This window comes from Apus apus, chromosome 3 (assembly GCF_020740795.1).
Source record: "Apus apus isolate bApuApu2 chromosome 3, bApuApu2.pri.cur, whole genome shotgun sequence".
NCBI lineage: Eukaryota > Metazoa > Chordata > Aves > Apodiformes > Apodidae > Apus > Apus apus.
In genome coordinates, this window is record NC_067284.1 from 53,860,815 (window position 1) to 53,885,216 (window position 24,402).

Here is a 24,402-nt window from a genome sequence, read left to right on the forward strand (position 1 = left end):
ATTTTTCATGTCCTTTCTCTTAGTGACAGGCAGAAGTGTTAGTAACATCTGCTGGCCCAAGCTTGCTTCCTCCTGCAGTGCTGGTCTCTGGCAGGGCTGCACAGAGAAGCCAGGAGCTGTGGGAGCCCTGTGCCAAGCACCCAGTGTGGCTTTGCCAGCCAAAGCCTTCAGCAGAACTGTGCCTGTGATAGCAGCAGCACGGGCTTGACATGGCTGTCAGGGCTCTGCTTATCTCCTGGTAGTTTCTTAGGGCCTAAATAACAAGTGGCAGGTTATTTTGTTTGTTTGCTTGTTGTGTTTTTTGTTTAGTTTTTGTTCTTGTTTTTTCCTTTTTAAATAGTGAATGTAATTTTAAGGATAATAGCTAAGGAGTATAAACAGATCAACATGTGAATCTGAAAACATTTTCTATTAGCTTTGACTTAGAAAGTGACTATAAATGACAGATACTACAGATAACACTCTTCTTTCACAATCCATTTGTTTACTTGTTTCTGCCTTTCAACAACATTTTATGAAGTCACTGGTTTTTCCTTTTTTCCTTTCCTCTGTCAGATTTCCATGATGGTGCCAGTATTTTCCAGAGCAATTGGGAGGGAAAGTATATCTGTATGTATTTTAACAGGGACATGCGTCTGCAAAGTCACAAGCAAAGGAGCAGACTGCAAAGACAGATGCGGACCCTGCTTTATTTATTTTGTAGTTTTTTTGCTCCAGAGTTGGCTAGGTTTCCCTTTGGATGGAAAGGACAAAAAGTATTTTGGTTTGTTTTGCTTTTTGAAAGTAAGGCATAGGTTTCTCCGCTGCCTCCCAGGACTGGTTGGTTGTTTATTTTTAATTTTTTCATCAAATTAAAAAAGAAAACCTAAACAAATAAGTGGAGATTTGATCTGTTTGTCACACTTAAAAGTCAAAGAAAAAAGATTATGTGCATCTAAGAGTAAAATTTATTGCAGGCTTGTCAGCTCCTAGTAAGTAGTGACCTTACTTCTTGTTCTGAGGTTGTACACTGCCGGTGATATACAGAGGGAAAAATAGGCAATAATGCAATACTGTGTTTCAGATTCATTTTGAGGGGGGAGGGTGGGGAGTTCCTGAGGATATTTTATGTGTAATTTCCCGATGTGAGAAGTTTTAAAGACTCTTGTAATGATTTAGCTGGAGATTTTCTTCTAACAACATTAAATGACAGCCTGAAGTTGTACTATCCTGTACTTCACTCAAATCAGCTTTATACAATAATCCAGTTGTTTCTTCCATCAAAGTACACACTGACTGTGTGCAGCAATGATCCTGGTGTCTGCAGGCGGCTGCAACAGAAAAGGACTTTTGTGGTTTGCTTTTGCTTTCTCTTCCTGTCCCCTCCATTTTCATACGTGTTTTTTAGAAGGCTGAGTTTCTGATGGACTTAATACTGCAATATCAGTGGAAAGTGAAACTGTGTTTTTGGGCCTGTTTTGTTAATTCTTTTGGTTTTCATATAGCACTCTATCAAAGGCACTGTTCTTAATATTAAAAACAGCACAGCAGACTGAGAAATTAAAAATGTCAATCAATAAAAATGAAAATCTGAACTTTATCAGTAGGAAATGTTAATAAGAGAGAAGCTGAGTATGTCTCCCCCTCCAACCCTGCCCCTGCAGAATGCCAAGCATACTTATTTTGTATCACTTAGGAGTAACCCTGAAGTATCTCGAGTAGCTGAAAGTGAAAAGTTTAGAAATTAAGTTGATAATAGAGTTTCTCTTCAAATGTTTACTCTTAATGTTTAATACTGTGTCCTTGAGGAGGTCCTGTTATTAAAGCTGTGTGACTATGAAATAAGCTTGACTTTGAGGGGTAGGTATTTGACAGTTCTGGGGATTTGCCTCATCTGACTCTTAGGTCTTCCTTTCATTGCAATGATCACAAAGTTCTCTGCAAAACGGCTCTCAGAGTTTGTATCATCTCCAGTAGAGTCAAATTGACATGAATGGCAGGAGTTACCATGCGTGTTCTAGGTGTATAAACCCGATCACACTACTAACTGATCTTAAAGGTTCCCATAAACTTTTTCCAAAGGGTTTTAGAGCTTGTTCACACATAAATACTGAAGAAGAGTTTCTGTGCTTTTCACACTCCCTTTTCCCCCATGCTGCATTAATAACACTAACAAAAATAACAGTGCCTACTTCTAATAGACTTAATCACAGAAGATCCTAACACACTTTGCAAATCATATATACTTGAACACGGGAACTTTTCCTCTCTCCTCTGACACACAGCCTGGCCTGGGGTGGAACGCAGCAGCTGTTTGACATCACGGCAGCACATGAGGCATTGGGATGAGAAGTAGAACTCCACTGTGTCCAGTAGAAACTATGAAGAATTTAAGGTAACCCAAAATGGAAGCTGATCATCAGTACGTGAGGGTTTAACAGCTGGCTGGTTGAGAAGTTTCATTTCTCTGCAAAGTGTGTACTGTTGGTTTGTTGGGTTTTGTTTGGTTGGGTTTTTTTTTTATTGGCACAGTTAGTGAACCAAGACGTAGGGCATGCAAGGCAATGTACAAGGTGCTCTGCCTTATCCTATCCTATATGGATAGCATGGTAGCTGCTTTGAAAGTGGAATTATGTGTGCTGCATAAGGGTATCTTATGCTTCCTTTCATATCTACACAGAGAGTTGTTAGGCTGTAAGCTACTGTGCTGCAGGTACACAGCCTGGTGACTGTATAGCAGCTTCCCTGGGGGTAGGCAGTGCATGAGAGAAGAGCAGTGGTGCTACATCACTACTAGTTCTAGTATCTGCAGCACTTGAATTTTTCCCTGGGGGCCTCTCCTTTTAGTATTGACCCAACCTGACCCTGCTTGCCTTGCAGGAACTGTCGAGATCACAGCTAAAGGTGGTATGGCTGTAGGCATGAAAGTGTAAGGTCTGACACTGATGGTATCAATGAGCAGGAAGCCTTATATTGCTCTGTGTTCTTAATGAATGCAGAAGCTAAAACATTCATTCATTTATCTTTTCATCTATTATCAGTAGAGTATATTTATCAGTTGTTTGAAAACTACATGATTAAAAAAAAAAAAAAAAAGACAAGCTCCTTAATTAAACTTTTTCCAAATCATTGTTCTAACTCAGGATAGGCATGAACATGGGCAGAGTACCCTCATGGTTTTTTGACAGGATCATTCAGCCTTAAGCTGAAGTGGCCTAATTCTCTGGAGGGTTGCAAGGAGCTCAGGCTCTGAATCATTTCTTGCCATGATTGCTGATGATTTTTATACTGTTCGCAAGATATTTGGTAGGTGATGTACCAAAAAGCTTGCCGAGACAAAAACTGCCCATTAATTTATCAAAGTGAAGCTTTTCGTGTAGGTTCCAAGGAGAAGAGGATGCCTTTGGATTTTGGTTATTTCAGTTTAGGCTTTGGTGTGTAATTTCAGTCTGGTCCCTTGAGCTCTCTGACAGTGAGTTCATGTTTCAGCTCTTTTTCAGTTGATTTGATTTTGCACGATAGGTAAAATTTTTCCTTACTTATGATCTGACAGTGCTGATAGGTTGAGTAGGGCTGATTTTGGGGTATAACTCAAGGTATAATGTGGGCCTTTGTGTTAAGGTATGTGTGAACACAGAAATATTTTTAGTGGCAAGTGTTCCCACTTGAAGTGCATGCTCTTCTTAAAGCATTGGGTTTGTTTCGTGTATACCAAAAATGCTTTCTCTTCTCTTTTCCTCTTTATTCCAGAAACTGACTGGTCAAAGAATGTTTGACTTCAGGTTTTCTTTTCCATAAGTTTTCCAAGGATGGAGTGGGCAAATTTCAGTAGTTATTTAAATGGGCCTGGGATAGAAGTTAGACATAAATGTCACAAAATTCAGTATCTGTGCATGAGTTCAGAACTAAAACAAGCAAATCTGAGAAGCTTTCTTTTCAGATATGAAGACAACTCAAATTGCAAAGCAAAGCAAATAGAAAATCTAGTACTTCTAATGCTGCTGAAGTTAGAGCAGCTCTTAATGGCAGCTCTACCAGCCATTAAAACAGGCTGATGACTCCAAGGAGATGATAGTCGTTTTGGACGTCAACAGAACAGTTGGTATGAAACTTGGGCCCTGGAAAGTCTGCTGTTACTGACGGTAATGGACTCATTGTCACGTTCCAAGCCTTTTCTTTAAAAGGGTGTAGACTCAGTGTGTAAACGGGGTATAAGATTTTTTTCTTCACATAACTGGAGACATGGGTGTGTGAATGTAAGAGTTGCCACTGCCGAGAGGCAGAGACTCGGGGTAATTAAGCAGGAGCACGGACACCTAAAGAGAGAGAATTACCAATAACTAGACATACAAAATTAAACCAAACTGGTGATTCTGGTTTCAAGTAGTGACTATACTGGTTCTGCATGGTAAAGGCAGTGTACACAGGGAGTGCTAGGTTATAGTGCCAGCAATAGCTTTCCAAGTACCACTCAGACAGCCACAATTGATTGATTTTGCTCCTCTAATTTGGACTTATTTTCATCACTGGGAAAAACGCAATTCCTCTAGGCCCAGGGACCAAACCCCACTATCTTGCAGTTGCAAGTAAAGCTTGGCTTTCTCCAAACTGCATTTGGAGTTGTGTCGTGTGTGACTCATGGCCTAATTAAAGAGTCTCAAAAAGAATACAATCCCAGCATTAGCTGAGTTTTTACTGAGCATATCCAAGTATTTTTCTGTCTCTTGGAAAGTCAGATCCATGGTGTTAAATCACTTGCCTGCCTGACATTGGATTGCCAAAATCACAAGTGATACCTGTCATGAGTGTGCAGGACTGGGCTGTTCTTTGAGCTCACTGGATGGCTGCCTCAGATGGCTGGTTTGGAAGGGGAAATTTCTGGGATTTATCCACAAGTACCAACACCTAACTGTTAATTGGGTCTTCACTTCTCAGATGTGCATGTCTGTGTGAGTGTATGACCAAAAAAAAAAAACAGCTATGGAAAGTAAAGCTTTCCATTCTCTGAATATAAAGGAGGAAGGAAGCAGCAAAATGTATTTTGCTTAGCAGAATAATGTGAGTGGGCCCAGCCCTGTGTTTCCAATTACTAAGTAGAGGATAGTGAAACGAAGTAATAAAAAACATTCAAGTTTAGGGGGCACAGTGCATGTGAAATACAACATTTTTGCATGCTGAGCTGGATGCTCCATGGGATGCATAATTCTAGTGCCGTGGTTTGGGTTTTTTTGATATGGACCTTGGTAAATAGCCAGACCTACTATAGGTAACTTTTCCATCTGTGATCCTTTTGCATCTAACTGTTTGAGCTCTTAGGTCTGGTACCTTGTACCTTTGAGTCCGCCTGTGGCGCAGAGCTTTTTGTGCACTCCTATCTGTTCATCAAAAAGCAGTTTATGCCAACAGAATTATCTTTCCAGGCTGAGGCGCTCTTAAAATGAAACACCTAATTTTAATGGTTTGGTAACTAATGTCTTATGACTACAAACTGTTGTGAGAATATTGATTGACTTCAGACACTTTGATCCCTTTGAATTATCTTCTTTTTGGATGTGTGTGCTTTAACTCTTGCCTATGATATACATACTTTCTTCTTTGCTGCCTCAAATTTGTCACGATTATGCTACGCTAATACCTTTTTTGGCTGTCAAAGCTGGCCTGTGTTGCTTTTTCATTTGGGGTTACTGCTTTCTTTAGAGGAAATTTTTTTGTTAATACTTAACCTACCTACACTAGCATAGGTGCTTTGCAGAGTAATTTTATTTATTTATTTATTAATCCTACCGAAACAGGTATTTTCCAATGAACTGAAACACAGGAGAGGAGAGGAGGAGGGTGTGGAGAATGGGAAGGCACCTCAGGAGACCTGAGTTGAGTGCCCAGCCCTTAAATATTCCCTTTGCTGTATTACATTTGTTATTCCTTTTGCTCTGTTCAATTCCTGATTATTAAATTTCATTTTCCCATCCCTCTGACATACATGTTTAGCTTTAAAGATGTGTGTCACAGGATTTGCATGTCCAGGCATGGATATATGTGCAGAACAAGACCCCAGTGAAATCTCCCAGCTCAAGGAGAGGACAGCAGTGACAGCATTACCATCCTGCAGCTGCTGGGGTTATATTCCCATGTTGGGAGCTCTTGTATTTGAGGTTGCTTGTCTCTAGGTAACTCCTCAGTGCAGGAACAAGGAAACCACACTTCTCTGCAAGTTGCTGCAGCACATATAACCAGGAGCATCCTGCCACATCTAGTCCTCTCCTGCCATGAGACTCTGTGATCTCTTTGGCCCATATTACACAGACAGTCTGAGGAGGTGCAGTGCTGATTATCCAGGAACTCCACACTCCATTAACATTAACCAGACCCACCAAGGTGACTTCACCGTCACCCTTTTTCTGGTGAGGTTTAGGGGATTTGTTGGCCTGTCAGCAGGTGTAAAACGGCTTTGCTACTTCACTTCTGTCTCAGCAAATTTCCCCCTGAAAGCGATGTAGCACTGCAGCTGCATCTGGCTCAGGGTGGCGTTGCCTAATCTGCGTACTGCTGTGAAGCCTCCTGGCTTTTGCCATCTCTGGGCAAACTCCCTCTGTACCAGTAATCTGCTGGATCTGACTTACAGCTGCAGGATGCTTGCTTTTTTTTTGTTGTTGTTGTTTTTCTTTTCTTTTCTTTTCTTTCTTTCTTCCTGCTGCATCCTTGCCTTTTTCCAACAGCTAGCGAGTAGGTGCTTTCTGTAGTGGGTGCTTCCTTCCCGTTCCCTTGCTATCAAGCGCACATCACATGATAGCAGGCCTCACCCAGACCCAAGCGGCTGCCTATCACAGCTTGTCGTCAGCTGGCACCCTTCCCAATTCTCCAGAGCTGGCAACTGTCCTTTTTTCTTTGAGCTCGGATAACGGTAACAGATTAGCAGTGGGAGCAGCCGGAGCTCTGCTTTACGGGGCTTTACTCCTGTATACCTCCGGTTTTCCACAAATCTTGCCAAGTGAGTTTCCTGATCGTGGGCTGTGTCATTTGCTGTGCTCCCCTTCCCTGCCCCCACCCATTTCCTGACATCACTTTTATTTTAAATCCTTCTGTAGCAGTGGTCCAGTTCTGCTGGAGCACTCCACCCAGGACTTCTGAATGCAGTAAATCTTGCTGATCAGAGTACTCATACAGTGTACAGAGCTAGAAATACTACAAAGCTTTGTTGAGCTTAGGAAAGAACTCGTAATAAAATTATTAAGAGTATCGAACTATTTTTTCCTGATGCTTTTTTTGTTTGGTGGTTGTTTTTGTGTTTTGGGTTTTTTTGTCTTCCTACACTGTGTAAACTTCATTTGATGAGATTACTATACCCTAAATAGGAAAAAAGCAAACAAAAATCTTCGTTTGTCTTTAAATGCAACCTCCTGTAGTAATTTTTAAATGATCTGGCATAAAGGAATAAATAAAAGAGATTCTTAGTGCTTTAAGTGGTCCACTCACAGTGCTTTTCGAGACTGTCATCATCATTGTAAGTAATGCTGTGGGCAGTGTTTAGTTTGCTAGTGGTTATACCGTCTGGCCTCAGAGGGAGGAGCTGGTCATTCTGGGGCTGAGACTGTCCAAAGCAAAGGCTTGAAGGGCTGGCGATTATGGTAATCTCTTGGCAATCTTACTGACATACACCATGCTAAATGAGGGGCTTTTTTATTCCTAAGGAGAAAGCTGGGAGTCCCCACTGACAATTATGACCAGCTCCTTTTCTGCTGGAGGTCTCTAAGATCCAGGATTTCCTTACTTTCCTGGCATTTGGGCTTGTCCCCATGTGCCAGCTAATTCAAATCATAAAAGTAGACACAGGTTAGGTTTTGTTCTTTGCTTTTCTGTTAAGTGTGGATACTGCTAGTAAAAGGACGTGTCAAATTTTGAGCATTGTTTTACCCAGTGTAAAGTCAAAGGCTTTTCAGCCACGTAACTGGGAGAGGGATCAGATGGATTTGAGTCAGATGTGTTTATAACTGGTCCCAGCATGCTTCTGTTTGTATGAAAACTAATTTATTTAAACAGTGGGCAATGGATGGAATTTATAGCCCAGCACTATATGCTACAGGATTAATAAGCAGCGTCCTGTAGGACACCTGCAATTTGCTGCCCCGAAACACTGCTTGGGATCAAAGCACCCTTCCACCATATTGCCTGTGAGCTGTGGATGGTGACCAGACAATCTTGCAGCCTAGGGCAAGTCTTCTGCTCCTTCACAGGGAGGAGAGGGATGAGTGGGATTACTTGTGTGTAAAATGCCCTTAGGTCCCTTCTTCTAGATCAGTTGTCTGACGCAAACATAGCCACCTGTTCTGCTTTCCTCTGCTTCCTTACCCTTAGCCACAGTTGAATTCTTGCCCACTTTCTATCAGTCTAAAGATACCTGCCTTCATAGTGTAGCATCAAAGCCCTGGAGAGAAACAATGCCTGGTGAAAAAGATGTCTTGTGTGAATTTAAATGGCTTTGATGAATACTGCAGAATGAGTGCTGCTTGCTGGTGAGAGTTTTGGGGGGACCTTTCCTTGCAGGGGACATCACAGTTAGTTCTGGGTGCTCTACCATCACGATTAGGCAAATGCTCCTTTTAATTTTTGTCTTGCTGAGGCTTTTGCACCTTCTTTTTTCTTTTTTTTTAATCAGCTGTGGTTATTTCCCTCACACTGTGTGGAATTGCAGCGTGGCACTTGGTCCTGTGGCAGAGCAGAGTGGTCCATCATGAGCAGAGCATGTGTGCATGATACCCTTGACACCCTCATCTTTCGTGCTTTATTGTGGTTCTCAGTTTACTTCCAGCGGAAATTCCAGGGACTGGCTGTTGTGGGGTGCAACGTCACAAATGCACTAGGACCAGTCTGTGTCCACAGTGGTCAGTTCCTGCGGGTCCTCCCCAGAAGTGACACACAGTGGGAATTTTTTTTCTGTTGTGGTTGCTAATTACACTTGCAAGTGACACTGACCTGGGAGGAGCTCTGAGCTTTCTTAAAGAACAGGGCTAGGATTTAAAATGTTGACCAAGTGGAGAAATCACCTGGAAAAAATAAAAGGCAATTCAGAAAAGGACGAACACAAAGTTATAAGCTCACGTCTAATGACTACTCAGATACAAAATGGGAGATGGCTGGCTGGGCATCAGCTCTGCAGAAAGGGGCTGGAGTTGATGGTGGATTCCAGGCTGACCATGAGTCACTGGGCTCATACAGTTGTGAAAAAAGCAAGCTGGGGTTTATAAGCCATAGAGGGCAGTGAGCCTTCCACTCAACTCGGCTTGGTGAGGTCTCAGCTGGAGTCTTGAACCAGTTTTTGTCTCACAGCATTCAAAAATGGCAAAACAACTCAAAAGTGGGACAAAAAAAATCTAGAGGAAAACAGTGTGAATGAGTGATTTAGCAGACATGACCTATAAGGAGAAAATGAAAGTACTGGGGTTGTTTAGTCCATGGAAGAAGAAACTGAGGGGATGCATGGACACGATAGCACCTGTAAAATGTAGGAAGGAATAAACTGATCAGCACGTTTGGGAACAGGACTGTATACCTGTGCCTTGTGAGAGCTGAGTGCAGGGCAGCCTTGGATGCAGGTTGCCACCAGAAATCCATGGGAGCCCTTTTATTTTATTTTTTGTGTGTCTGAATCTGCTGGTTTTGTGGTGATGTCCATTCTTCTTTCCTCTTTCATAGTGGCCAGCCTTAGAAGCACACAGTGCCAGGGAAGTCTCTGCCTCTGGTTGCAGAAGAGCTGTCTCTCAGCCTGTGAGCCGAGGAGAGCGGGCCAGCCGCAGAGCTGACCTGCACCTCTGATCGATACCAGTAATGGCAGAGCTCGCCCTGTGCTTTCATGCTGAGGAGGCAGTGGATTAGCATCCTGGTGCAGCCCCACAAACGCTTGGTCAGAGGTATGCCGTGGCATCAAGCAATGAGATTTTTGGCTTCTGATGCAGGGGAGTTGAACATTTGAATTAGGCTTGCAGAAGAAGGCCAGTCGTTTTTCTCCGGAGTCTGAATGCAGGGGAGGTGACCAGGGAGAAAGCAAGAATGCTGCTTTAGACTTGCTGCAGGACTTGGTGGTAAGAACACAGATACAAGCTCTCAAAATATGACATACTCGTCCTGACAGATGACCCATTAGCACCAGCACTCAAAAGGTGGTGGTCGCATTGCTGTGAGGGGTTTGTTCCCATCTTTTAGGGAGGTTTTTGCCTTGGGGACAGGCTTCCTCTCCTCCATTATGTGGCAGCTACCGCAGCAAAGCAATATTAGGAAGTAACATTTTAGCTGTCTTCCACGTGATTAGTCCTGCTTGAGGGAGGGGGAAGGGCCTCACACACTCTATTAATCATTTCTTCTTCCCTCCTCCCATCTGCTCAGTGATTCTCTTGCTCTTGCATACACCACTAATATTTGATCACTTTATTTCTCTCTGTCTTTTTTCTCTTCCTTTCCCTGTTGGTTCTTTCTTGAGTTTCAGCCTTTCTTGCTCCCAGCTTATCGCAGGTCATTGGGTAGCAATGACCTGCAACTCTCCCCTAGCTCCCCCCACCCCAAAAGCAAAAAAGGTCAAAAAAGAGAAAATAATTTTAAAAAGAAAAAATACTCCAAAGTGTCCAGTGCCTCATTCCCCTCTCCCTGGACATTATGCTTTTCCTAGTGGTCAGCACCTTCAGCCAAAGTTGCGCAGCACGTGTGGGCTGTGCTTGCTTCCCTCTCCTCCTCTTTCTGCCGTCCCCAGAGGCAGCAAGCCTGACTCCTCCTCCACCTCCTTCTCTTCCAGCTGCTTTCACTAGCCTCCTAGCTCTTCTTGGCAATGAGGAGCCCGGACATCTGTAGAAGCAGCTGGAAGCAAGATGGAGAGCCAATATCCTGCAGCTCTCCAGATCTCTACAAACCTCAGCTCAGGAACCAACTGCTTAATTCGCTCTTTTTGTAGTATTTAGTTTGCACTGCACACTGCTCGTTTCTCACCATCCCGATAAAGCTATGGCTTTATGGATGTATCTCATCTCATAGCTATAGCACCTTGGTTTAGAAATCTTGTAACCAGTCTGTAAAAACTAGTGTTCTTATGCATTGTAGAAGAAGGCAGAGTTAAGCTTTGTTTCCACCTGGATGCCAAACATTACCTGCCAGTATCATCCTATGGCTCTAAGCACAGGATTTAATCCTGCATTAACTAAAATTTGATCTCTGTCAAACAACCAGTGATACCACAAACTCATATTCCTGAGAATGCGGCAAAAGTATTTTCACTGTTTCCCTGTCACTTTCCCGCCTGATTTACATCAAAATCTTCTTGGGCAGGTGACTCTGGTCATGTTCTGAAAGGCGATGGTTATCTTTCCCTAAAAAACACTGGGAGCCAGTGTTAAACCAAGCACCTTTCTACAAAAAGGAGCAAAAGAGGTGCAGGATTCCTGCTACTGTTCATTCCGAGGTGGGGGAAGCTGACGGATGTCAGGACTTGCAGCGTTTCGCAGCAGAGCTTTTGGGGATGGGCCCCCAAAGGGAAGCTTGCGAGTCGTGTTGCCTTGAAAAGTCTCACAGTGTGTTACATGATGCAAGCTACTTGGCAAACACTGTAACTGTGTCACTGAAATGGCTGAGCCACAGTGCTCAGGGAGAAGGTTTTGCCTTGTGAGCCTGCAAACGCACTATACCCTTCCCTGGTGCGCAGGGGAGGGCAGTCTGGGAATGCCGGTGGTGCTGCAAGCTGCTGCGAGTGCTGTGCTTGTGTGGGGTTTCTTTTACTCTGTATCGGGATTTGAAATTTGCCAGTTGTGTGGCTGAGAACGTGTATCAAGAGAGATGTTTAAAAAATATTTTTCAAAGGACTTGGGAGATAAGCCTGATGATTAGGGATGTTTTTATGCAGTCTTCAGCCTGGCATACTGTTTTAACTCTTGCGACAAACTGCAGTTATGTGGAAAGCATTTTTAATGTCTCATTCCCTCAGCAGCTAGTGGTAGCTGTTTGCTTTTAGATGTCATTATTTGCACCCACAGCAGTTGGAGCAGAGGCACAAAGTAAAAGGAATGGATTTAAAAATTAAGCTTCAGGCCTGATTTGGGTTAAGGCTTCAAACCAGGAGCTCTGCCAGGGCTGAGCAGTGCTTTGTAGCATGGACAGAAGTATGTATGTGTACGTACACAGAGCTTACACAGGTTGTTCCTGTCAGGTGTTAAAGTGCAGTGTAAAGCAAATAGCATTTGGAAGTAGCCCTGAGATGTCTTCCCCCCCCCCCCAGTCTCTAAACCTTTGCTGTGAAACAGAGCTCTCATATTTTCCATTCCTAATTCAAGAGCTGGAGGGATCGCTAAAGCCAGGTATCAAATTACAAGAGAAAGAGTGAAGACATTTGGTTGCAGCTTCATCGGCTCACACAGTGTACCCAAGCGACCATTTTCATCAACCCCCATGTCAATGTTAAAACTGTGTAAGGGAAGTCATCTTTTCTCCAAGTCTGTCCTTGGGAAGGACAGTGTCTGCAAGGAAAGTTCCCACCAATAGAGGTGTGTGAGGACTGGGAGGAGGAGGAAGGAAAAACCCTGTAGTGTTTAAAAAAGCATCTCATCTGTAGTACAGGAAATGTTCCTACTCGTCTGAGCTACTAAAAAAAAACAAAACCCAACAAATTTCAACAATAACAATTTTCAAATTAAATAATTTGAATGGGTAATGCGTGTAGCTGAAAATGAAAATGTGACTCAGCCAGGAATTGTTACTATTTCTAGTACTTTTTAGCTGTTAAACTGAGACTACTTTGGATATTTGGCATGTCCTTGGTTGTGATAGGAAGCTGATTGGAGGTAGTGGTGAAATATCCCTTATCAGCCGAATAATTCAAACTTGGATCTTTTCTGCTGAAATTGAGATTTGAGACTTCTTCTTGAAGTTATCCCTGAACATGAGCAAATATTTCAATGTGTAAAAGACAGCCAAACCCCTGTAATTTGTTTTTTTCCCTTCTCAATACCTTTTTTCCACCTCCTGGCTAGCATTTATTTTCTTGTTTTTTCTTGTGTTTTCCAGACCATGGTTTTTCCTCAGATAGAGCCTGTTCTGTGTTTGGATGCTTTCCTCAAACCTTCAGCTTTTTCTCTTTGATTCTTAAATTGGTGTATGTGTTTGGCTGTTTCCTCAGCAGTTTGCCCCACCAAAACACAGAGCCTACTCACCCTCTTTTCCTTTCCTGTGTATTCTCTTGGTCTCTCTCCTGTGTGCTGCTTTTCCTTCTCCTGATCTCCATGCCTTAGTCCTTTTCATTACTCAGTTGCACTTGTCTGGCTGGAAGAGATCTGTCCTCTAACATTTCCCCACCTTACCCTTCCTCCCATAGAGCTGATGGGAAATGCTGTATTTCCCCCTTCCATCCTCCCACCACTCCCTTCCTCCCCTTCTTCTCTTTCTTGAGAGAAAAGATTTTGGCTGAGAGAGGAGAGCAAACTCAAGTTATTTCCCTGTGTGTATTTTCTAGTGTCTGCCTGTTTCTGGAGGAACTCAGCCTTTGAAGCTGTGGATATTCTTGGGAGTCAGAAACATCCTTTTTGGAAAGGGTAGTAATGGACTGACATTTGATTTCCTTATTTAAGTGTGACTGTTACCCATATGTTGGAGACCACATGTGACTTACAACACCCGCTCTCTGTTTCCTCAGTTTTTATGTCCAACCTTCAGTTCACGTTTTGCTGGCTATCTTCACCATGAAAAGAGAGATATACATTTTATTCCTTTTCACACTGGAAGCTTAGGTTAAAATTAAAACACATTCAGAGCTGCAGAAGCTCTGGGACTCGTCTCCTACAGACCCAAAGTCTGCCCTACACTCAACTCAGGGGCTTTTCAGAGAGCTGAAAAGGGGAATTTCAGTATCGTACTCAAGCATTTTACTTCCTGCTGCTTATGTGGCAGTTGTGAAGGTATCCCTAAACTGTAGTGGTTGTCAGTGTGTGACTGCTGTATTGAGATACCCTGTGAACTCTAAATGTGAACCAAATATGTAGAAGCACAATGAGATGAGAGGCGAAATGTAAATGAATCTGTGTATTTTCATCTTATCTGTCTTTATTTTTCTCAGCATAGCTGACAGTGATTTGTTGTGTGTGTCACTTCTGCACTGCCTGACATGATCAAAGAGTGTCCATGCAGTATTAAAGACAAAAAATGAATTAAACCCATCAAGCTCTTCCCTTCCTCTTGCCACTTTTTCTGGCCAGTTTTTTCCTGTGTGAGCTGTGTTGCTTGTCTGCTTCCAGGGCTCAGTGGAACATGCAGCACCTCCGGATAACAGACAAAACAGAATTAGGTGTTACCCATGTGCCCAAGACTAAGGATAAGGAGACACTTGCTGTCTCTTCGCTCCCTCCTCTCCACAGACCTTCATCACAAGGGCTCAGAGTTTGAAGAAGCTGAGTGAAAACCTCCAGGGAGTCAAGGTTCTTCTTACATCTGTGTAATTCATGGTGAGGGTGATGTGACCTAACACTGAGCAGAGGCACTGTGCTCGTGTAACTTTGGACCTGGGTGAGAGGAAGAAATGCTGTGAGACAGCCTGTTGTCAGGAGCTCTTCCCTGCCGCCCTCCAGACAGGCTGGCTGTGTTCCTGAAATACAGGGTCATATCCTGCCAGACATGAGAGACACTGAGGCTGTACAGGCTGTGCTCCACAGGTCTCCAGACTGGATAGGTCCTTTGAGCTTTTGGCCGTGAATACAGAAAGGACACACTATGAAAAGTCCTTCATGCAGGTGCCTTCATATAGGTGAGGAAAAGGAAAGCCTAAGTAACCTGCCTCTTCTTCCATCTAGCCCTACAAGTATCTCCCACAGTTACTAGCCCTTTACTGAGAAGCACAAGGCCCCTCCCTCCAATGGGAGGGGGTGGATCAGAGGTGTTGAGTGCTTGTACTAGGGCAGCCTTGAAGAGCCAAGTCACCCTTGTAGAACAAAATTGGGATACATGGATGATACTGGCATGCCCTACCATGCACCCTGGTGCTCAGGGAGGGATATTGGAGAGCTCTAACAGACGAAGCTCAGATGAGCAAATGCAGATGTCAGAAATATTTTCTAGCTATCCAAGCCACCACCCCTTACTGTAATAGAGGCATCAGAAGGAAATGTGCATCTGCACATTCTGCAACTGAAAATGTAGCCCCAAACTCTGGATTGCTGGTTTAGCTGTTGTGTCAGATGGTGTGGGAAACGGTTCTTCTTCTTCCCCACATAAGTCTAAACAAAATGCCTTTTAAGGCCTTCAAGAAACCCCCTGGCATCAGCCTGCGACAAATAGGTACAAGCATGCATCTCTTTGATCAGTGTAGGAGACTCTTGCTGCAAGGTAGAAAGGATGCTTGGGGTGGGACAGCTTAAAAAAAGCTCCCCAGAGCTCATCTACGTGTGCTGTTAGTCACTACTAGTCCTTCACTCATGTAAAACTGTGCATGAGTTTCATGCTGGCTGGTGTAGCTCACATTTTGGCCCCAGATGTGCACGGCTTGCTTTGTCACAGCCAAATGGAAATAGCACCAGTATTTCCTCTGTGCTACCTCTTGATGATTTCTGCACCAACAGTACTTGGCTTAGAAGCTTAAAACCCTGATCCTAACTGCTTACGAAGTGTCTGCTGCTATAAGTAACCATCAGCTGCCTAAGCACAGCCGTGTCTTTCCCTGGCCCTGAGCCTGGCTCGTGGGCTCTGCAGGACACGTTTTGCTCCCCAGTGGCCCTAGTGTCTCAGGTGGTGTGAAGGCAAAGTATGGCGCTTAGGAGACTGAGGAGCCGTGCTAGAGATGGCATGAGGGCAGGTACAGCACAGCTGTGGGAGGCTGACCAGGTCTGGCCCTTTAAAGATCACTGGTGGTGGTATGGCCATCAGATAGGACACACAAACCAGCTACCTCCTACTTTAAAGGTGAGGGAAAGATGAATGGGAGCAGGCAAGAGCGTAACTGCATTTTAAGCTTCACAAACATTGTGTGCACTGTTCAGATGTTTGCAAGTGGTTTTTACTTTAAGACCCCTTCAGAATTGCTACATTGGGTCCTAATAGCTTATTTTCCTACACGTGTTGGCAGATGGTTGGAAGAAGAGCCTGCCAAGCGTGGTGCGTGCTCGAGGGCCATGATTTTGAGGCAAGTTGTTGAGATTATCTGATGTTTTCTGTAATTTAGTGTGTGTGTGAAGGGAGTATTTAAAACTTGTAGACAATAGTTTGCTGGGTTGCAGGGAATGAAAACCCTAATGAATAGTCCATTGTTTACATCCATTTGAGGCTGTTTCTTTGCTGAATTAGTGCCATGAAACATAGCTTGCAACTCCTTGTGTTTAACTCCCCTTTCCTTACCCATCCCCCTTCCAATTCCTTATGGTTGCTAAATCCTGCTGTTATCTTCTCTACACAAGTTTCCAAACATCCTTCTCCCCTTGATTTCCCTTTGCTTAAACCTCTTGTCCAAACTGGGTCAGCTCTTGCTTCTGGTTTAGCTAATTTTCCCATCCTTGGCCTCTTGGACTCACATCAGTCATTATTTTTATGCAAATGAATGTGGGGGCAAAAAAAGCACCAAAATTGTTTCCAGCTGCCACAGTCAGCTCTAGACCCCCCTCTCCCCTTTACCTTTCCCTCCCCACCTCCTTGCTTCAGAGTTCTTCCTCTGTCAGTTTGCAGCTGTGTAGATATGTCCTTATTTTATCTCATATTTGCCTGCAACCCCCCTGCCCAATTTCTAGCTCTTATTTCCCTCTCTATTCAGGTGCTTTCCTCCCTTGCTCTGTCCATACTGCTCTGTGCTCTGATCTTCTATGCTTTCTGGTGACCCCTACAATTGGAGGTATGGCTCAAGTGTATCATCAAGGACACTGGCCCTGCGACTGCCCCTCTGCCTGTCAGCCAGAGCATTGACACAGCTTGGTCATGGAGCTCACAGAGGACTGCAGACAGGCCGTGATGCCTGCCTTGCTAAATGGTTTTGCCCCAGTGTCTTGTGCTCTTCCTGTGGTTGAAACTCCTAAAAGTGGAACCTGGTCTCTCTGCCTGTCTTGGGTACTGTCTGCTGGGGGTGGAGGTAGCTGCCTTTTCCCTATCTTTAAACAGAGATAAGAGTGACTGGTTGGCAGAGTTGTAAGGTTTTTTCTGTACTTGGTTTGTAGATGGCTTTTTTTTTTTTTTCTGCTAATTGGGGCTGTGTAGTGTGTAGTTGTTTACCTGCATGACTTGATGGAGCAATTGCTCAGACTGATGCATACCACCCTCTGGGACTGTTTCTTCTCTCTCCAGTGCTGATTTATAGATAACTGGAGAAGGGAATTCTTGGCTGCCCTGTTTCAAAAACTATTACATTACAGAAAAACTCATTAAATGAACACAGTATCTGATACAAAACAAGCTCTATTCAGTTTTCTGGTTTCCTCATAAAAAAAAAAAAAAGCTTCCCTTTATTTAAACAGTAGTTTCCCTCAAATGATATTGTAAGGGATGTAGGCACAAAGGCTTACCTGCCTTTTCAGAGTTTCTGGAACTTGGAAATGGGGAGATTTCCATAATCAATAGAAGGAATGGGGTATTTTTGGAGAGGGATTTTTGTTTGTTGTTTTTGTTTTTTCTGAATAGGCAGTGTGCACATGCCACGTAATACAGACCAACCACAGCTCTGTAGGGGTTGTGTCCACAGACTGAAGTGCCAGGACACCTGATCTGTGGTGATTGCAGAGACTTTCCTATGGCTGAAGAGATCAGCAAGTTGGGAGGCTTGGAAGGTCCCAAAAATTCAAAGAAAGTACATGCAGACCAACCGTCAGTCTCCTTTAATTACAGGAGTACTGTGCCTTATGCAAATCAACATATTTTGTTTCCCTTTTCTTGACAACCTCTGTGGGATGCCCTCTGGATTGCAACTTGAGGGCAATGGAGGAAATTTGGAAAGATTTTTGTTCGTGTAGGACAGTGGTGGTCTCCTTAGGGGTCGCTCTAAAATATGGCAAAAGTCAAGTGACAAGAAAACCAATGGTGCTTAAGTCCATGCCAAAGAAAATCCTGCAAGAATGAGAGTTTGTTGTGAAAAATTGCCCCGTTGCTACAGAGCTCGTTTGGTTGTGTGTATCATGTGAGAGAGGAATGACAGAAGAAATACTCCACCTGGTAAGTTAACAGAGAATTAATTCACCCCAGTTACACAGTTATGTGCCCAAAACCTGAGACACCTGGTAGTGATGCTGAGCTGGTACTGTCTGTTACTGGTCAGGTGGGGAAGCAGATAGTTTTTGAATGAATGGGCACCTTGGAAGGCAGGGGGAGGAGGGAATTTCCTATCTGTCTTTAAAGTATTTCTCCTTCATGATGCCATGTGCTGTTAAGGAAATCGGCTGTTGGGGACATTAGTGCCGTAAGCAGCAAAAGTTTCTACCTGCCACGGTGGGAGTGCTTTCTCCTTACTTCCACTCCAGATTGATGGTGAGGTTGTGAGGCTGTGGCGCTGTGGCTTTGTTTTGGCCTCTTACAACACAGAGCCAGCCCGCACATAGGATTTAGGATTAATTCCTGACTTTCTTGCGCTGATTGGCTCCTCCTCCCCCCTCTTTCACGAGATGGTACATTCCTCCCAAACCAAACTTCGGCAGCCCAGAAATAGGTCACACCCCACCACCTGGACGAGGGGCACCGCTGGCGTCATCGCTTGGTGTGACGTCTGGCGAGACGCAGAGCGCGCCGCGCGAGCGCTCGGTTAGCAGGCGCCGCGGAGAGCGGGATCTGAGAGCTCGCCTCGTGATACCTGCCATCTGGGCGTTCAGAGGTGATGGGAGGGGAGAACTCTGTTTACAAAGACAAAAAAAAAAAAAAGGTATAAGCTAACTCCATCAGTGCACGGATTTTCTGCTGGCTGGTTTGGGTGATTTATAATGGTATACGGAGCTTTGTCACCTTTATGCTGACTTATTCCAGTGCTGCCCAGAGGTCGGCCCATTGGCCTGTAAAAAATGAGTTGTTGATCTGTGTTGCTTTTCCTAGTGGCCACAATACAGGGGCAGTCATCAGTCCTACTGCACAGCTCAGCTGGGGGCTGGAGGGGGCTGCCCGGGGTATCCACTCGGCCTCTCAGCACTGATGATGATTTCATTTTAAGCATCCTTATGACATGACTCTACACAGGACATAAATCTCCTTTTTTACTTAGTGGGTAGAAGAGCAGCAACGCCCGCAGACTTGTAGCCTTTGCACAAGAATGTGATTTCTCATTTACGTGGTTACTTTGGGAAGCTTCCAGGAGAGGAGCACACTTTCGGGTTGTTTTCAAGTGGGGTTAATGTGGAGTAACAGGGCCAGTGGCTGCAACAGATTAGCTGGCAAAGAGGTGGACACAACGAAATTAGCAGCAGACACAGGTATCTGAGCGTGCAAGCATTTTCTTGGGATGCATATGTTGTGCTTCTCCTTCCTGAGGAGTCCTTGAGAACAAATTGTTACAGAAATGCAAAATACATTCAGTCTGTTTTGGGCTGAAGCAAGAAACAAGGGCCCTATAGCCTGGAGAGATGTGCATGAGTCTGTGTGGGGAAAATGCACCTTAATTAGGCAGGGTGACGGATCCTGTTTCTCCTGCTCCTTCTGCGCTTAGGAGCGTTCAGTCTAGGAAACGCCTCCTCAGTTCACCCACCAGTGCCCTTTCGGAAGGCCTGGCACACTCACCTAGAGCCCTTCGTGCAGTGTGGCAGGATGACACCGAGACCCGGCTCGCGACCTGTTTGGCTGGATGGACAGCTTCACCTTGGGAGGGGAGCCCAGCACATCCTGTGCCCTCCACACGCCGGGTTCTTTGATGCTTCTTCCCAGCGCCTGGCAGGGTTTGGCATGGAGAGGACGGCATCTCTCCCGACAAGGCCTGGCCGGGCACTGGAGCCACGTCCCCACCTCTCGCACAGTGGAGCTTCAGGCGCTGCCGTTTTGAGCAGCACTTCTCTGAAAGTAGCTTAATAGACACACTAGGCTCTCCTTTTATCTTGACAATATACCCTTTTCTTGAGAGAAATGAGAAGTTTCCATTTCAGTCACTAACCTGTTTTTCATTAACCTGTTTTAGTCAACAAGTCGTGGCTTTACTGTGCCACTCTCTCAAACTGCTGCTCATCAGCCTAACGAGATGCTAGAGCAAAACTCCTATCCTCTGCAGAAAATGCAAAGAGAGAAGAGGCTGTTTTACCCCAAACATTAGAGGAGACCTGGTCAAATTAATGCTACAGTAAATGTCAAATATTTTTAATTTATGGGGCACTTTAAGCTCCAAGTGGGGGATGAGGGGGAGGAAGGGGGAAGGAATTGGAGTGAAGTTAATAAACCTTTTACAACTTTTGACTTAATCTTTTGTTCAGTGTTTGTATAACTCAGTTATCTGCTAGTTAATACCAGTATTTTTGATACCTCTCCAGAGCCAATACACTGAAAACCTTCAGCCCTGTTGGGTATTTGTGCTACAGCATATTTAATAGCCATGACAACAATTCAACAATTGTATAGCAGCCTCCCCTCCCTGTCTGAGTGTTGCAGGCACCAGAGTGTCTCCATTGGAAAACCCCTAAACATACAGTTTCAGCCAAAACTGGTTTAATGATAGTCTACTGAGAGCTTGACAGGCTTTAAAAAAAAAAAAAAAAGGTGCTTTTTTCCCTTCTCCCCCCACCCCCATTTTTTTCCTTAACTTCTTCTTTTGAAAAAAAAGCTGCTGCTGTAAAATACCAGGCGAATTAAAAAAATAAATTGCTTTAAATTGCTTAACAGGCTTGATGAGACAAAGACTGGTGTGTTGGAGTGGCTGCAGGGAGCTCTGCGGCTGCTTTTGTATGATTTCAGAGGTGAATTTAGATGGCTGGAAGATAGATGGGTGCCAGATGCAGTTTGACACAGATTCCGGCAGCTGCTCCTGTGCGAGGTTTCATTAGCGGCGAGTTAGCCAACAGCAGAGCTCTGGTGAGGCCCTGAACGCTGAAATGACAGCAAGAGCAGTGAAACAATACAATATTCACTAAGTGATTTTAATCTAGGAGATTAAATGACACCCAGGCCGTTCCCCGATTTAGGAAGCCAACACGGAGTAAAGCCATTCGTGGCGCTCACTCTGTGCAGGCCCTCATCACATATATTTACACTGCACGTGCTTCCCTGACACACCCCCCCACCCCCACCCCCCCCGAAATGGGAAGAGAAGGGTTGATTTTGTGTCGCAGTGATATTTTTCCATCCTAACTGTATAATGTGTTTTTAACTGCAACAGGAAATATTGGCCTCTCTTCTCACAAATGCTTACATTGGACTGAAGTGCTCGTGTGCGCCTGCTAAGCACAGGCGTAACTGTTTGAAAGATTAGGGCCACAATCCATAAAGTGAACAGCTTTCTTTTTAATGGATAGGCAAGTCCCAAAATCAGGAAGTCATCTGTATTTAGGGGCTTGGGGAACTGGGTTTAGTTTTAAGTAAACCAGTGTGCTATGATGGATAAAATGATAGATACGGTGGTAGAGCTGCTTTTTTCCAGGCAGCTGAAGGTTTATCTGTGAAGGGACATTGAAGGTTGGGATTTTGTGAAGGGAGAGAAAATGTATTCAGACTTACTTGCAATGGATCCCCAGGCTGACTGTGGTTAAAGATTCTTCTGGGAGGCTTTTTGGGCTGTGTTTTGGGAACTCTTGCTGTGGCAAGGGCTGGCACTTACTTTGTGTGTGTTTGGGCCCGGTAAGAAAAATAACTTTGTGTATTTCTGCTTGCTTTGACAAGTGAATCCCTGACTAGAAGAAGAGGTTTTCTTACTTGTAGGGAAGTTTTATAGGGAAACCAAAACACCTCTTTCCCTCCATATGTGCCACCTGAATATTGCCATTACATACTTAACTGCTGATGTCAAACTACTCTGTTCACTTTGAGTCATTTACTATCCTCACAGTAACCAAACAAACCAGCTTTTTTTTTTTTACCCCCCCAATTAACATGCAAGTTGGATGTTTATGGGTTGTCTTTCAGTCTCAACTGTTGTTTGTTTGTGAATGTTACAGTTCCATGTCTAGATGCCTTTGTTAAGTACCCTGTGCATGGCTTCAATTAAGCTTTCTATATCAAGAAAGTATGCCTTAATTTAGCAGGTTAAAGATATCTCTGTTACATCAGTTTGTTCACAGTGTGTTGTGACCTAATCAGCTAGGGATGTAAGCCATTTCATGAGGAGTAATTACTCAACAACAAAAAATGCCTCTTTCCTAATAGCTGTGAGTGAGTTGGCTAATTGGAATCCATTTTGGTAGTGGCAGGTCAGCAATCAGGAGGTGACTTTCCTGGCTGGCTTCTGGATGGGAGGGAAAAGCCAACTGAAGCTTAGGCACAGAGCTATGGCTTCCTGAGGCCACTGCAAGAGCATCACTGCTGTTGAGAGCTTTGCTGCCATGCCCAGTACGCCAAGAACGTGGTGCCCTAGTGCTCTCCTTTACCCATGATGCTGTCACCCACTTTGGTCAAAACCTGGATGTTTCTGAGGGGATGAATTTGTGAGTGGATTGGAAGGGCCAGATTTGCTCTCAGGACTTGCAAAAGAGCTCTGGTTTTATTGTTGCTGGGGTGGACAGGGGCTTGCAGCAATGACCTTACCACGTGACAAATCTCCATTGCCTGGTTAGGCCTTGGTCAGGAGATGGTGTGAAGTTTAGGGATGTTGTCTCATCATTTCTCTACTCTGAATAACTTATGACAGTGACAGAGCAGTTTTTGCTTTCAGTACTTCATCGCTTGGGAGCATGGACTGCCAGTCCTGCAAGAAAACTTTTAGAGGCCTCTTTTAGATGACCCCACTGGTTGCTGTCCTGTTTTTCTACTTCACCAAGAGATACATCACTGAGGTGCATTCTGATTTATTTTTTTTTCCCCTCCTTGGCTTCAAATCTTGCTGAGAGGGAGGTGGAGAGGAAAATCCTCATGAATTAACATTATTTCCCTGGTGGGCTTTGCTGCCATTTTATCTAATTACGCCTGCTGTTTTCCAGATCACATTGTAAGCATTTGCATGAAGGGGCTTTCACTTACCTCCTCAAGTAAATTAAATAACAGCCCTTAGGCTGGGCTGACAGCATAATGCATTTTCATGTGGGAGATCAACAGCTCCCATACCTTGAGCTGGGAAATGCTGAAATGACAGGGAAGATCTGCACTTGTCTTGAATCAGGGCAACTAGACTGAGTTAGGGCTACTCAGAAAATGCCTGCTGCTGCCTGTACGGTGTGCAGGGATCAGCAGAAAGAGAGGGACACACAGAAACCTGCAACAAGGGAGAGCAGACTGTGGTTTTCATCTCGCGAGGATCCACAGGCTACGTGTAAGATGTGCAGAAAAGCCAGGGAAAGCAAGCCTGTTGTCAGCAGGTTTAAATGCACAGCCCTATTGGAAAGCATGAAGGGATCTGCAAACCAGGAAATACTGGAAGCCACAAAAGTAAAGCAAATGAGAGGTGCAGGCCCTGCCCCGAGGATGTTTACAAAGTGACTTTGTGGATGAGGAAGGCTGGACTTGTGTTGAATGCTTTGGAAATCAAAACACATAGGGTTGACTTTCATTTCCACAATAAGCCATCCTGTAGTTTCCTTGTGCTTCATTTCTCCAATTTGCAAAATGAGGCAGTAGCCTGTCTGCTGAAGTGACAATCCGTTGCTTTCTTTGCCTGACCTGTTACTCCAAACGCGTATCCAGTCCCAGGAACTATCCTCCTCCAAATGTTTCAGAGCTCCTACAGCCCTTTGTGATACCAGCCTCATGGGATGATCCAGTTCCTTCACAGTCATGTGCCAGTATACATCAGAAATGTACATCAACCCTTTTCTGGCTGTGGTCGCTCCTCCATTTCTTTGCTAGAGGTCAGAGCTTCCGAGGAGAAGGGGTCAGGAACAAATGACCATGAGGAAATTTCAGTGCATTTCTTCAGCTCCTGATCAGCTCAGGCTTGTCCTGGTAGAAAAGAGGAGGCTGGTGAAAAGGCAGAGAGAGGAACTCCACCTCCTCTAACCATCAGGCTTGGACAAGCCTGGGGTGGCCCAAAACTCTGGTGTCTTCTTGGTCTCTGCCTTTGCAGGATGGTTAAACATGCCTGACCTGTTGACATGCTAGTAAGTGGGCTGGTGAGCTGCATGGCCACACTGAGTGAGCATTTAGTGAGTGAGGAAGAGGATGAGGTGGACCCCTACAGCAAGCAGGGCATTTGATCTCTGCTCTTGTTTGCTCATGTTGGTCATGGCTGGGGATCAGCAACAGGGAGGCTACTTAGCTGGGGGTGTGTGTTTCTTATGTGGTCAGGAGTCTTGCATGTGTTTCATGTAAAAGGAGAAAGCCCATGTGTGTCCTCTTAGTTCGCTGTAGCTCTGTGGTGACAGCAGCTGTCTCTGGATTATATCTGTAATG

At 44.4% G+C, this 24,402-nt stretch overlaps 1 protein-coding gene across 2 annotated transcripts in view; it reads left to right on the forward strand.

The window, feature by feature from the left end:
• SERTAD2 (SERTA domain containing 2) overlaps nt 1–24,402 on the forward strand; it is an 84,921-nt gene that overhangs the window by 27,722 nt on the left and 32,797 nt on the right. The window contains exon 2 of one of the 2 annotated variants that reach the window (XM_051614928.1): nt 2,265–2,374. The exons of the other annotated variant lie outside the window; for it this stretch is intronic. Within the exon in view, the coding sequence (XP_051470888.1) occupies nt 2,325–2,374 (50 nt within the window). The 5' untranslated portion in view covers nt 2,265–2,324. The remainder of the gene's footprint in view (nt 1–2,264; nt 2,375–24,402) is intronic. 2 annotated transcript variants of the gene reach the window in all.